Below are 15,785 nucleotides of genomic sequence, written 5' to 3'. Positions count from 1 at the left end.
CCTTTGCCCTGCAGTGGGCGTAACCAGGCTGATGATGATGATGATGACAAACCGCTTCACTTTTTAATATCACTGGATCGCTTAGAAAATATATGAATTGTGAGCGTGGTTAGCTCGGATCCTGTACAGCCTGGTGCATGTACTGTAGTTACTGGAATCAGGATGACTCCGTATTAAGCCACTCATCATGCCCAGCTCATCGTTCCATGCACGAAAGTGATGAACTAAGTGGTTCACTGCTTGCATTTGTGACCCGCCGCGGTTGCTCAGTGGCTATGGTGTTAGGCTGCTGAGCACGAGGTCGCGGGATCGAATCCCGGCCACGGCGGCCGCATTTCGATGGGGGCGAAAACACCCGTGTACTTAGATTTAGGTGCACGCTAAAGAACCCCAGGTGGTCGAAATTTTCGGTGTCCTCCACTACGGTGTGCCTCATAATCAGAAAGTGGTTTTGGCACGTAAAACCCCATAATTTAATTTTTTCTTGCTTGCATTTGTGCGAACACTAGTGGTTTTTCTTAGTTTTTGCGTTTCTTAAGCTTTTCCTTCCCTGCGGCTTTCTTTCAGCGTCTGTTAGTGCTAAACACGATGTTGCTTGTTTTATATTCCTATATTGGCGGCCGACTGATGACGTCCCAAAGCGAATGCTCAGCTTTAGGGCGTAAAAGCTGCACAATTAATCGGTGAATGACACTTACCTAGTCGGACGGGCCAAACTTGTGGTTAAGCGAGAGTTGCAAGGGGCTTGGCGTTCTGCGCTATACTTCGCCATTTCCTAGAGTTTGCGCAATATTCGACATGTACGTATACGGCACACTTGTAAAATAACCTTCAGGCTTCAAAGTCGTTTCGCGCCACAGGTCTGCGAGAGCGCGCGAATGTGAGAGAGCTCCGTAAGAGGGTCACGACAGACGAGGTCTGGATGCCGGTCAATGGCGGCCCGGTGGTCGAGCGCCTTCGTATAGTACTTTCGCACCGATGGCATTGGATACTGCCTCGCGAAACTCCGGGCGCGCCCGACGGTTGCGCGTGCGTGCACGCGCGGACCTCCTTCGGCACTCGCGGGTTCCGTGGCCCCGTGAAAGGACCATTTCTCGTTACTGCTTGCTTTCGCGGCGGCATGGCGCTTCGGGTGCACGACCTTCGAATTAACGGCTGCCACGGCCCTCGGGGCGCGCGTAATGCTGCAGCCGAGGACGATGGCTCGAGGCTGCCGCCTCGTGGCCGTCACGTGATTAACCAACTCGCCAGAGATGCGTTGGTTAGCAGAGATGTTTATCATTCAAGACGGGATGGGGTGTAACGTGTCGCGACGATTTAATTAGCATACGGAGTGCGCGACATCGAGAAACCTGCATGGCGAGCGGTTAAGCACATCCACGTGCCATAACGCGGCTTACGAGATTCGTTAAGGGACACTTGTTTTTCGCGAACTAGGAAGAGTTATTCTGTACGACTTGCCCTTACGAAGAAATTCTTGATCATGCATTTTAGTCGTGTCAGGAGGCGAACAAGGCTGCGCGCATTGCGCCTGCGCAGACGCGCCTGCAGACTGCTGCTTTGCCGCGTTACTGCCCGTGTAGCCCACAGATCCGACACTGCTGAAGTGTATCCCAAGCAAGGTCGGTCTAAATAGGTCGCGAACCTTCGGGCGAAAAGCGGTTCAGAGGAAATTGTCACCGCCATGAACTAGGATAGTTATGGGACCAGCGATTGAAGAGTGACTGTGTTTGAAGGGAAAAACTATTGGTGAAGAAAAAAAAAACGTCTTTTTTTTAAATTGTAGCAAGACACAGTTATAAAGTTTGAATACGAGCGCAAGGCAAGGACAGCAGAGGGGACAGAAGAGAGGACAGAGCGCTAATAGAGCGCTCTGTTCTCTCTTCTGTCCCCTCTGCTGTCCTTGCGCTGTTATTCAAATTTTAATGCATGTTTTGCCAACAAGCCCAATCCTGCACCCTTCTTAAGGCACAGTTAGATTCATTCAACGAAAATAAAATTCCTAATCAATTTTATATGTGCGTGATGAGTAAAGCAAAGACAACTATTTTATTTTAGTATTATCAACAAATACATTTCTTCAGCGACCTTCGTAAGAGGGGACATTGACGCCGCTATCCTTTGCAATGCAATGCAGCTCTTGAAGTGTGCAGAAAGGCGCGCTCGCAAAGTTCACCTGTTACTGTAGGCCTCCCTCACACGTTGTGCTGTTTTGCTTGTCGACGTTTGCAAGGTAAATATACCTGGTAGCGAAGCTTCCATAGGAGCCCATACGTTCAAAACATGGCGGTCCATCGGCGGTTCATGGGGCTTAGCGCCATCTGTGTGTGGTGGGAACACTTCCGGCGGAAGAAAAAATAATGTGATGCCATGTCCGTTAAAAGCAGAAGTGAAGTCATGTTATTTTCGAAGGCGCGAAATTTGTTTTGTTGTCCTGCCTTTGAAGCTATATATTCAAATGCCCCGCCATTCGACTTGATGGGCGTTTCGAGCTTTCAGCGTGGAAAGCGATGCAGGAAAAGGCCAGCCGTACGGTTGTAGAAATCGGATCCCTGCCCAGAACATACTTTCTTGGATGCCGACGAAAGCTTTAGGTGTAGAGTGCTGATCCTATATTGTCGGATGCCAAGCCCGTCGGCCAGCGCAGTCGCGCGAAAACAACTACACAATTAGCTGGCGGTCGTAACTCACTACTTTTGAATGAACAGATTAAGAAGCGATGAAGCTACCCGCGTCACCAAATTCAGACAAACTTCGACAAGCAAGAAAGTACAAACGGTGAGGGGGGCGTATTTCAACGGGTGAACTTTACGAGTGCGCCTTTCTGCCCATTTCAAGACGTGCATTGCATTGCGAGTGATAGTGGCGTCAACGCCTCCCGTAGCGATGGCCGCTGTAAAGAAAAATGCATTTATTAATAATAATAAAATTAAATTTGTATTTTCTTAACTATTCAGGAATATACAAAATTGACTAGGAATTTTATTTTCGTTGAATGAATCTAACTGTCTCTCGCTTGAATTAAAGAACGCGTTTTTCTTTCCCAATGTTTGTTCCCTCCAAACATAGTCGCGCTTCAATCGCTGCTCCCATAACCCCCCATGCTGATGTCGGTGACAATCTGTACTGAACCGCTTTTCGCCCGAAGCTTCGCGACCTATTTGAATCGACCTTGACGTTTGTCTGAATTGGGTGACGCGATTAGTTTCATTGTTTCTTGACCTGTTCAGTCAAAAGTAGTGAGTTACAACCGCCAGATAATTGATTACTTTAGTTGTTTTCGTGCGACTGCGCTGGCTGGCGGGCTTGGCGTCCCACGATAGGACCAGCACCCTACACCTAAAGCTTTCGTCAGCCTCGAAAGAAAGTAGGTTCTGTGCAGCGGTGCAATTTCGACACCCGTACGGCTGACCTTTTACTGCATCGCTTTCCGTGCTGGTAGCTTGAAACGGCCATCAAGTCGAATGGCGGGGAATTTGAATATACAGATGAATGGCAGGCCACCGAAACAAATTTCGCGCCATGGAGGAAGGAAAACACTAAGGAGAGGCCCGCCCCCTCCCCGCGCTAGTAGAAAAGTAGAAGTAGAATTAGAAGTAGAAAAGTGACGTGGTAGTTTTTCCTTCTTTCCGTTTTTTTTTCTTTTTTCTTTTTTTGCTGTAGCTGCCATGTTCTCGGGCAATAATGGCGCCTTTGTTATAGTTGTGTGCGCTCACACGTGTTGCTCCGTAGGTTTCGTACAGTGGCAAAGGCGTCCTGTGTGCAGGTTTGCGTTAGTCTTCGCGCTCTGTGTTATCATGGATCGTGCTCTCCCGGATGTTGCTGTGGTCAGGTGGGACAGGAGGAGCTAAAACCCGTGAAATTAACGCGCAAGCGCCGCTGTACGCTATGTACCGCGCCACGGCAGTGGCAACGTACGAAGGAATATCCGCGGGATATTTTGCCCTATTCGACGGAATCATGCTAACGTGCCATCGTAGGCCGAAAGCGATGCGTTTCATAATGTGTACAATGAATCCCTTGCAGGTCTTTGATTCCTGCTTTTGACAGCGCATGGTGCATTTGCGGTACGTAGAACGTACGTTATTCAAGAATACATAATCCTGATTTTAGAACTTGCTGTTCAGTAACAATCTGCTTTTGTGTATATTAAAGCACATGTTGCTCAACTGTTGCTTGTTTCTCGCAGCACTTGCGGCAGCACGAAGTCTCTTAAGCAGAGCGCGTTCAAGGTTCGTACACACCTGCACAGGTGTACCACAATACACGTGCTGATAGAGCTTTGCGCAGCATATGGGCATTTTGCAGCCCTCGGCACCGGGCGTAGGCCAGCCGACGCTTCATCCGGGAAGATGGGAAAGAAGTGACTGCTTTGATTTATTAAGGAACGAATCGTCCCTACCGCAGGCGTATCTTATCTTTGCACGCGAGAAGCGCAGGGAAGTGAGCAAGGCTCCACCGAACGTGCACCTGCGAACACATCAAACGGCTGATCCATGGTCGCACGTGGGCCGGGTCTACGCGCGTAGTGTCCTGCACCGTGCGCCGGCTATCGCAAAACTTTGGCTCCGTGATGCTTCACTTACCGTAGTAAGAAGGCACCTCAAGCCGCAGTCAGTGAATCTAAACGCGGAGTCAGAAATGACATTCTGCCTCCTCGCCGGCGCGCTGTCGTAATGATGCGCGGCCACCCGAAATTTGTTCCGTATATAAATCACGACAATTCCTCAAGCCACAGCGAGAATACGTGTTTGTGCTCATAAACACCAGATGCCTCGCAAATGGTTTGGTGTGTCGTACGTGTCTCCAGTGCATTCTTGCAGTGCAGTGAGAATGCGTACATATATTTTTTTTCATATCGCCAGTCGTCAAGCTCGCAATTCGAAAAAATTTCAGAGTATCGCAAAGGTGCGCGCCATGCCTGCAGCAGTGGGTGGCGGCGGCCGTCCAGACTGCCTACGTGCTGCCAACGTGCGCTGAGTAAGACACGGATTTTCCCCCTGAATTTCGCGTTCTGTCAGGCTAAACTGTACTGTTTCTACGTGTTTCTTCAAGTGGATATCACAAGCAACACCGGGATATCGACGGTAGTGGATAGACTGCGCGGCATAACTGCATAAAACGTGCGGCGATGGTTTCATGCTCGCGAAATCTACGCGTCGCTTCATGCACGTAATCTTGCGTCAAGTTCAATGTGCGGAGCTGCAAACATACTTGCATGCGCTCGATGAATTCGCTTAAAATGCCGTTTACTTGCCAAATGGGCCTTGAGGTTGTGCTTGCGCTGAAAAACGCAGCTTGACAGCCGATGGAATGTGTAGATGGTGTACCGGTTGCCTTTATAGTGCTCGTTCGGGTCCTTTCAAGGCACATAAGCAAGCAAATATTAACATTGCTTACTCCTGGGCTGGTTCATCTGCACAATCGGAGCAAAGTGTACGCGGTAATTTTTATGCAGATTTATAAAGTTGCGCAAAACGTATCGGGCATATAAGGCGACTAGCCGCCGCATGCCGACAACTTCGCGTGTTGCGGCTAGCGCCCTATTTGCGAACGCGTGCTTGCAATGTTGTCATCGCTTTGTCAAATAAGCTCTCTGAACGCAATGCGCCACGTTGTAATATTAAGAGCTATTCCACGCGAGACGCTAGCTTGTTTTCGTATATGGGTAGAAAAACTGCGTGCTTTCTATAAAGTATTTTTGTCCCTTTGGTTACGTCAAACTCCTAGTGCACTTACTTCCATAACTTTTACTCTGTTCTGGAATGTTGGTCTCGTTTGTTCTTGACGTTGCCCGTACTTGATTGTGGTGCGGTTCTTCTCAAAGCCCGCCTATCTTTTTCGATCGTACTCCTTTTATTGCAGACCGTTTAATCGAATGAGCTCATTAACACGAAAAAGGACATTTTAGGAAGAAGTCTCTGGCTTGCTTTCTGTTGTCAGCAAAATTGGCATCTTAAGGAAAGCATGCAATCACAAAGTAAGATGTGGAGGCAAACGACAGATATTTATTTCACAATAGTAACGTACATAATTGAAAAAAGTATTTATTGCAACACTAAGTTTTCACAGAATAGCAGGCATTCGACTGTAAAAACAACAATGTAGCCCGACGGCTGTGCTTACTTTAACATTGCTACGTAGTTAATTGTGGGCACACAAGGAAAGTCTCAGCCTAGAATTAGTGGTTCGACAAGGGAACATGAGGGTCTTCGTCAGGTGTTCCCTGGCTCCCAGTTCCTTGTAGTATGTCACCTGAACCTTCCGGCTTATCAGCTGTCGGCTGGTGGCAAGCTGGTTGGTCGACGTTTGCTTGGAAAGCGTATCAGAGTGAAGGTTTACGCACAACGCACTTTTACTCACGCTGAACGCTTGTTGCTAGTGAACCGAATATAAATGAAAAAAGAAAAACACGCATGCGCAACCTAAAAATATTGAAAGTGACCCCCCAAAAGCCTCAAGACATAATAAAGTCCCACCATAAACAACATAGCGAGTTCAATCCATGTATGCAGCCAGGAAGTGTATTTCTTTGGTGGTTAGCGCTATTCATGCCTCGGTTATGCATTTGTCGTCCCTTTTCCAAATCTAGCATGCCTCCGCTGCCAGGCAGGCTTTCTGGTCTCCAAAGAACACAAGTAGAATAAAAAATAGCGCAAAGAATAGCTGGCCGCGTGAACCGAAAAGCTTACTCGAAAGGTAGGTACTACGCGATTTTTAATAGCGCGAAGCGAAGCGAGCCGCACGAGCCGTTTACAGGAAACAGTAGCCCAAAGCAGAGCTAGCCGCGCGTACCAAACTTTTTACTAGAAATAGCAGCGCAAAACAGAGCTGACCGCGTGAACCGAAGAGCTTACTTGAAAGGTAGGTACTACGTGAGTTTCGATAGCGCAAAGCAAAGCGAGCCGCGCGAACGGAACATCAAACAATATCGCAATGCAGAGCGGGCCGCGCGAACCGACCAGCTCACTCGAAACCACTTGTACTATCTCCATCGTTTTCAAAAGCTCCAAGTAGACCGAGGTGTGCGAACCGGGCAGGTAAAGTTTAGCTTTCACACGCAAGTACGGTCGCTTGAAAGCAATAGTCCAGCAAACTGCGGGTAAGTTATTGAACAAACTTACCTCGCACAAGCGGGTGTTCGAGGGCGCGAAGCTTTTGCGGCCAATTCTGTGCAGCCACGCAGAACGTCGATCCCAGTCGTCCTTCCCGCACGGAATGCAGAAAAATGCCGTTCCGGACTCCGTTTGGTTGCGACACGCGAAGGCGCAGCAACGAGGCGTAATGTTAACGTGCCTGTGTTCGCCAGAAACAAACGGCTGTCGGCAGCCGCAAAGCCCGTCCGCGTTGCGTTCGCTTCGTGTTCGACGTGTCTAATGCAAGCGCTTGGATGCGATATGGCGGCAAAAGGTCACGTGGCACGAGTGACCAAATCACCGGCGGCCGCGGCATGCGGCGGCGCGCGGAAAACAAATGCGATACTCTGAAATTTTTTCAATGACTCTATGAACCGCCGATGAACCATCATGTTTTGAACGTATGGGCTTCTATGGAAGCTTCGCTACCAGGTATATTTACCTTGTCCCAAGTATCTTGCTGTGTGAAGTTAAACAAAGCTGTTCGCATGCCTGTCGTGATCAGCTGTCAGGACGCCCAACGACGCCCAAAGGCCTTTGGAGCTAGCCGATTGGAGCAGCTCAGAGAAAGTAGGTTACGAAACTGGATTCAATTAATTTAACATAATTTTCCAAAAGGCGTGTGGGATCCCTGCAGTGGCGTAGCTAGGTCGTCTGGCACCCGGGGCCCATAGGTCTTCTGTCACCCCCCCTCCCCGGAAGTAGCCGGCGGAAAGAGGGGTGTCTTCAGACGTATCTGACACCCCCCCCCCCCCGTCACTGGCCCCTTGCACCCGGGGCCCACGGCCCCCCGGCCCCCCCTGTTGCTACGCCACTGGATCCCTGTGTTCGGAGCGTATGGAACACGATGTGTGTTTTTGCATTGAAATGGTGCTGCGCACAACAGTCAGATCAAAGCCATAGCTTTATCGGGGCTATGCAGTATTTCCCCTCTTTTGTCTCTTTGGCACCGTAACCCCGACGTCACCTTGTTTGTCCATATGTAGCTGCAAGAAAAATTGCGCTTGTGCGAGATGTAGTTAGGCACGGTAGTGTACGAATATTTGGAGAGCGTGCATCCTGTAATTAAAACACACGTATATAACCGCATCACATCGTGCATTACCAATTAGGCTATATTGTTTCTATGTATTGAAATTACAGCACCTACGGTGAAAGTGCTGTTACAACTAGTCAGCTACAACGAAAAGCTCATTCCCAGAGTTCTCCGCTCAGTGAAACGTTGTGCCGGGAACACCAAAACTCGGAAGCCATGCCTTGGTGCAGCGCTCGCACTGTATATGCCGCAGGATCTAACTAAGGAAAGAGCGAGCAGTATGATATTATTCAACTCTTAGCAGGACATATTTAGGTACTCTGTTTATAGGGGAAGCCCCTTAAGGTGGGGTCAATTCAAGCTAGGAAATTCCCTTGTTATGTAGAATATTGGCAAGCTTGGCACCAATGGCCTTCGGGTTTTATTCGCAATAGCTGATATCGTGCCAGTGATCACGGATAATGGAAAGTGGTGTGACCCCACCGGACATTCTTTTTAACTTCGAGCGGCACGCACAAGCCGAATACCTGCAAACCGGATTGATGCGGTAGTGAGTAGTGAGGTACCCATTACGTTGATCGCGTGTAAATACGACGCGCCCGCAGTCGTTCTCGTCTTTTATACTTTGTATAATGAGGGGTGATTTCTGCCGAATAAACATGCGTGTCGTGTTTGCACGTCTTTATTTAGCTCTCACGATAGGAGATGTCTGGAGTGTGCTTCAATTCTCATGGTCGATGCACCGCTCGGGAAAATCCTGCGAGACCGTTTCGAAACTTACCAATATTGTGAGAGCCGATGAGAAATGGCGTGTGCATGTGCCCTAATATATACGTGCCACCCTTCTTCCGGAACTTGCGCTGTCTGTGTTACTCGTTTAGACTAGGCGCGCGAGTGAACAGCCCGGAAGGCAGTAATATTTGCCCTCACTCCGGCTCCCTCGCGCTTGTGACATGGCAAGGGAAAATGTGCGTGTCGCGTGCATACACTTGCCCTTGATCCCATTTTGCACGCCGTAGGGACGGAGGCTTTAGGCTCCCAAATGTTGCTTATCGCGGCCGTAGTAGAGAAAAACAAGAAGGTGTAACTCCCAGACAAGTGAAACCTGTGAATTAGTTCCTTGAATCCAGGTCAGAACGTTTTTTGACTGTTCGCTCAAGGCGCGAAGTATGGTGCTTCTGGAGGAAACGCGAAACGCAATGATTAATGGTCGTGGAAAGAATGGGGTCATTCCTCTCTCCACGGCTCGAGTCGCACTATCGCTGCATGCTTTTGCATCGAATCAAACAGTGCGACTGGGTAGGCAGACGGAAGCATTCCGGCGTTGACTGCTCTCTGTCGTCGTCGTCGCACGGAGGCACCAACTGATTATGCAGGCCAAGCGGCTACACCGGCGCGCGGGATAAGGGGGCTCACTAGCGGGGGGTTTCCGCGTGCGGGCGTGCGATCATGGTGACCTCGCTAAGCGACCTTAATGGTGTCTTTTAAGCCGCAGGAGAGGAAGGGAAAAATTGAAACTAAAAGAAACAGCAACACGCGCGTAACTTGTGGCCTAAACGAACCGTGGCGAGCACGACGCCGTCTACTTGGCCGCATGGTGGCGCGCCAAGAAAGAACAGAGACAAATACACATGGGTGCTCGTACCTTCCTTCCTCCTCTAACGGGGGAGGACTATGCGCGCGCAAACTCGTGGTTCCCCGAGCGATTAATGCAATCGCAATAAAATACAAAAGGAAAGGAAAACAGGGTCGGAAGAAAGTCGTTGCGTGACGCGGCGTTCGGCTTCACTAATAATTGCTGAATCCTATTGGCACTTTAGTTGAAGAGGGAAGCTGGTGGTGTTCCTTAGAACAAAGCCGCCTCTCGAACGGACAGGGACGGACATGCAGACCGTTGCCGCTCACTTTCTGCAGACGCCGGTGAAGGTGACGGCGGGGCACCGGGCCCGTAGGCACCGGTGTTTGATTGTCGTCGCACTTGTCGCCACTGCCGCCTTTGCCGCCGTCGGCTCTGCTTGTTTGCCGTGCGGTGTCGAGGCGCATAGCGAGGATGTGGAATCGAGCGCACCAGTCGTGCAGACGGATTCAGGTCCTGTCGCCGGTATCAGACTTCGAGGCCAGAACGGCGGGGTCGTCGATGCCTACCTGGGCATACCGTTTGCTAAGCCGCCAACAGGTGAGCGTCGCTTCATGCTACCCGAGCCCATTACGCCCTGGAAGGAAACCCTCCAGGCAGTGTGGAAGCCCAAGGCTTGCGTGCAGACCAGCTTCGAACTGCCCGGCAGCGTCAACATCAACACCGTGGACACATCCGAAGACTGCCTCTATCTGAATATTTGGGTTCCGCGACCTGAATGCAGCAACGGCGCGGTATCTTGCGATCGTCTCTTGCCCGTGTTCACTTTCGTCTACGGCGGACTATTCGTTTGGGGATCGAGTGCGCTGGGCGTCTATGACGGCCTTGACTTCGCGGCACGGGCGCAAGTAGTGTACGCAAACTTCAACTATCGCGTCAGCCTGTTCGGTTTCCTCAATGCCTCATCGCCGGAAGCGCCTGGCAACATGGGCATGTACGACCAGCTCGAAGCACTGCGCTGGATTCACAGAAACATCAAGCATTTCGGCGGCGACCCCGACGCCATCACCTTGGCAGGACATAGCGCCGGAGGCATGTCCGTCAGCTATCACATAATGTCCGAGCTTAGCCGAGGACTGTTCAAGCGGGCAGCTCTATTCAGCGGCACACCACAAGCCCTCTCGTATTCGGATCATGCGGACCAGCACCAGAACTTCCGTACACTGAGCTACCACCTTGGCTGCGCCGATGCTAAGCTGCCGGTAGAGGCCCAGAGGGAGGAGATAGTTCGCTGCATGCGCAAGTGGGACGCTCACAAGCTCGCACTGGAAGCGACCAAGGCGCTACCCTTCAAGTTCGTCACCATATTGCCGGGCTACGGAGACGCCTTCCTCCGCCGGAACCCGCTGGACCTGAACAACCCGTTCAACGTTAAGGAGATCTTCCTGGGCACCACGCAAGACGACGGGGCGTACTTGGTCTACGCTATGCTGGACCAGCTGAAGTGGCTTAACGGAAACTTGGACGGCCCCACGGTGTTCAGGGTGACAGTGAAGAGCTTCTTCAACGTAGACTTTGCGGCTAGCGCCAAGTACTCGCACCTCTACTTCGACGAGAGCGGCGCTCCTCACGAGCAGTGGGAGATCGAGAAGAACCTCTCGCTGCCTCTCACCGAGGGTGCGTTCGACTGCGGTACCGATCTGTATACCTCATCGGCGCTCGCCAGCAACGTGACGCTGCTGCGATACGAGTTCACGCACCGGCCGGCACGCAGCATGTGGCACAAGTGGGTGACGGCCACGCACATGGACGAGCTACCCTTCTTCCTGGCCACCACGGACAAGCTGAGCAGCGGAACGACCAGCGGGGACGAATACGCCAAGGAGCTCCAGTTCTCGAACGAGCTGGTGGACACCTTGGCGAGTTTCACCAAAACTGGGTAAGCCGGTGGGAGTATCTCTCCCAGGCAGTAGCTTCCTATCTTTAAAATTGATACGGAGGGGCTGGAGCGAGTTAAGAAAAAAAGAAGAAGAAATCTGACTGCTGCATTCAAAATTTAAAACGAAGGAGACAGAACAGCGGATGAGAGGAAGTAGTGCAGCTTCGGTGCAAGTCTTTACAAATCACAGCTGAGTGAGGTTTTTACGCATATGGTATCTGCGGTTGTATACGCATGCTGTTGCGTAGTCCCTTCGCACCTTAGCACTTCTCTCGAACATTGCAAGCAAAACGCGTGAACGGTGATTTCCTCCTCCCAGCAGACCTGGCATTGGTCCTACCGAGTGGAAGATCTGAGCTCTGTCTGCAAATACAGACAAGCCGTCTCTTTATTGTGTGATATGCTCATTCAGCTTTGACTAATGATAGATTTCGGCATTGTAGCATGTAATGACATGTGGACGCATATTCACCATTGCGCAGCTCGTCAACAGTGCGTGATATTATAAGTGTGGATTTGGAAGAAAAACAACTTTTGCTGCCAGCGCGGCAGCTAATGATGTGTCGAGTGGTCGAGCACATCTGGTGAAATGGAAAAACGTATGACAAGACATTTCAAGAGCATCGCTATCTTGACCGAACCATACTGCAAAAAAAAGTATGAAAGAGAGGAAGAGACAGAAGACGCACAACAAGATCTACGTGAAGTTTCGCTATTTTCACACCATTCATTTCGTCACAATATTACTGTGAAGAAAGGAAAAAGAAACTTCCTGCAGTTAAGGCAAATTTCGCTTCAAGGACACTTTATGCACATCTTTCTCGTTGACTTAGTAATATTTCACCTGCTTGACTACTGTAGTTGGGACACAAATTTTCGCGGAATCATTTAGATCTCTCGCGAGCATTGAATGATAAGCACATGATATGTACACCGCCGCTTGTTGCAATCATTGTAGCTTTCACTCATCAGGCTTCCTTGCCACAAGCGCAAACGTGCTGTCCGTGTATAACATGTACAGGTGCATCCCAGCGCACACGTTAGTGAAGGTTCAGGAAACGAAAATTCGTGGTTGCTGCACAGGTTCCAGCAGCAGATAGCCATCAGAACGAAGTAGTGTCCTTGCAAAAATGTCTTTTTTTCCTGGCGAAATCCGCTGACAGCATGAAATTGTTATTTATTTATTTATTTTGGTTATTGGAAATGTAGGAAAAAGTATAGTACGTCATTAAAACTTCCTTCTGGGCGAGTATAGTACGCTACAGGCGTCTTCACAGCTTAAGTCGTGTGTATGAAGGATGGTAATAGGTATAGTTAAACCTTGCTAATTCATTGCTGGTAGTGCGTTCATTCACGCAACTGAAACACCGTTGAGGAAAGCCTTATATCTCTGGTAACCGCATACTCCTGCGTTCTGATTAACCTGTTGAAAACACGAGCACTCACATATTCGTGTGTGAAGTTGGTGTTGTGACTGTAGCCCCGGCGTAAGTGGGCTCAGGTGTCCGCAGAAGCCTTGTCGTTTACTTGTTGGTGAAGAGGCGTTATGCGTAGTTAACGAACGCCGTTCAGATTCAGATAGAATGCCCTTGAGCCAGCAATAGCCGTTTCTCCGTTGTAGTGCTGTATGGTCAGCTTGGCAGCTGCAATACATGATTTGGGACCACTAAGGAAGGACACTCGACGGTATGAGGTGCTTACACGGAAGGGGTAGCCATCGAAACTCGCTGGATGATCACCCCACAATTAACGCAAGCAAAATCTGCCTTGCAGGCTTTGTAATCGTGGGTGCCACCGCATCGTTTGCAATTCTACGCTCTGCCTGCAACATCTACGTATATTATAGACGCCCCGTTCACACTTCGAGAGCTACAGACAGCACTGAGCAGCCTGCGGCGTCGATGTGCACTAGGTCCTGACGGCATTACCAACTAGATGATGCAGAACCTACCTCTGGAACACCGAAAGATGCTCCTAAGCTATCTCAGTCGAGTGTGGGAGACTGGCGACGTTCCTCCTTCATGGAAGGTGGCTTGTGTTGTCCCAGTGCTGAAGCCCGGCAAAGAAATGACAGACTTGGCCTCGTATCGTCTTATATCACTGACGTCGTGTGTGGCTAAGCTCATGGAGAAGCTGGCAACTAAGCGTTTATCTTGGTGGCTCGAAGATAGAAGGGCTCTGCCAACATGCACGACTAGATTTCGCACAGGTTTAAGCGCGCAAGATAGCGTCTTGGACTTGATAAATCACAGTGAACATCATAGAGCTTTAGACCTTTCAACACTAGCTATTTTCCTAGACGTATCAAAGGCTTATGATAGCGTCCTTCAGAGCTCAATACTAAATAGTTTGCAGGCCATAGGCGTACAGGGCGATCTTCTGCGATTCATTCACTCATTTATCAGTGAACGTAAAATTCAAGTGTGGTTAGGAAGTACCATAAGCACCGAAAGGGCGGTATCGCGAGGTGTACCTCAGGGAAGTGTTCTTTCCCCAACGCTCTTTAATGTTGTGATGGCTGGTTTTCCCACTGAAGTGCAAAAACATTGCAGGCATGTCCATATGTCGATATATGCGGACGACATTTGTCTTTAGTTAACCATATATCAACACAAGCGTTTAGCTCTGATAGCTCGACAGGCATTACTTTCAATTCAAGATTACCTTCAAGGTGTTGGGTTGAGTTTCTCGGTGGAAAAATCTGGCTTCATCATGTTTCCAGGTAGAGGAAGACGGTATGCGCGGCTGAAGACAGACCTTGATTAATCTCGCCTTAGTCAATTGAAGCACAAGCGCTTTTTGGGCGTCATTATTGACTACCGTCTACAGTGGCGACGAGCCGTGGACTCGATTGTGGCATCACCATATTTGCGTCTCAATGTGCTCCGTAGAGTTGCAAGTGAGCAATAGGGAAATCACCCTTTTTCAATGCTCAGGCTGCACAATGCACTGGTGATGAGTCGAATAATGTACCAGGTCCCTTTAATTTCCCCCTCGCTATCACAGCTGGAACGACTTGAGGTTTTGCACAGAAAGGGCCTAAGGAGGGCTCTTGGCGTACCGCAGACTGCTCCGAACAATGCAATACCTTATGAGTCTCTATCGAGACCTCTTAGCCTAGTCGCTTCACAAAGGTTATTGATGCAAATTGACCGCCTGAAATAGACAGTAGCCGGGCGAGCCCTTCTACAGCGTCTTCGAAAGAGATCTGAGTCCCGAGCATACTTGGCCCTTAATACTCTTGCTTACCTGGGTCTTGACGCTAGAGGTCGAACTAAGAGGTTGAAACCACTTTGGTCATTCGCGAGCCTCGGTTGTTCGTCGATAATTCTTCACGTTCGCGCTAAGCGGAGTTCTCCTTTAGCGGCAACGCGTTCGCTCGTACTGGAACATCTTGAGACTGAATATGCACGTCATCTTCAAATATTTAATGATGGCTCTATGGACAAGGTCAGAGGATCTAGTGCAGCTGCTTTTCACATTCTCTCTTTGAAGTATGATTAGTCTGTTCGCTTCACTGCAGTCGTGTCCTCCACAACGGTCGAAAGCGTTGCAATTGAGGTAGCTCTAAAGAAGCTACGGTTTTGTACGGCTCAACCTGTTGTCATTCTTACAGATTCAAAATCTGCCCTTCATAGGTTAGAGCACGTGTTACCTACTGATGCCTTATGTCTTAGCACCATACGCTTGTTGCACAATCTCCATATCAAAGGCTTCTCCATACGCTTCCAATGGGTGCCCTCGCACATGAGTATCATAGGCAACGAGATGGCGGACAGCCTCGCCCATAGAGCGCTGTCTGGGAATCCATTGAGAAAAGTGCTTCAAGAGGACAAGGGACTCTTCAGAGAAGCGGTGTTGTGACACTTCAGTTCTTTATGGAGCTGACCTCACAAGCCATGTGCGACCAAGGACCTCAAAAGAAACCAAGTCACTTTACTGCTCCGCATTCGCACGGGCTCTGCTCGTACCCCTGCGTGGATGTATAAGACTGGCCTGTCGTTGTCTCGATTATGTTCGACATGTGGTGTGTGCGGTGACATAGAACATTAGCTTATGTGTTGTACTCTGTATAACGCGGAAAGGAGTATGTTATTC

At 49.7% G+C, this 15,785-nt stretch overlaps 1 protein-coding gene across 2 annotated transcripts in view; it reads left to right on the top strand.

Moving 5' to 3' along the window:
* Nucleotides 1-15,785, top strand: part of LOC142582325 (acetylcholinesterase-1-like) — an 88,702-nt gene that overhangs the window by 58,562 nt on the left and 14,355 nt on the right. Inside the window, exon 1 of one of the 2 annotated variants that reach the window (XM_075691894.1) lies at nucleotides 9,984-11,687. The exons of the other annotated variant lie outside the window; for it this stretch is intronic. Within the exon in view, the coding sequence (XP_075548009.1) occupies nucleotides 10,057-11,687 (1,631 nt within the window). The 5' untranslated portion in view covers nucleotides 9,984-10,056. Of the gene's footprint in view, nucleotides 1-9,983; nucleotides 11,688-15,785 lie in introns of those variants that run through there. 2 annotated transcript variants of the gene reach the window in all.

The sequence above is a fragment of the Dermacentor variabilis genome, chromosome 5, assembly GCF_050947875.1.
Source record: "Dermacentor variabilis isolate Ectoservices chromosome 5, ASM5094787v1, whole genome shotgun sequence".
NCBI classification, from domain to species: Eukaryota; Metazoa; Arthropoda; class Arachnida; order Ixodida; family Ixodidae; genus Dermacentor; species Dermacentor variabilis.
Note: the sequence above shows the minus strand (reverse complement) of the source record. Positions and strands in the feature narration are given on the sequence as shown.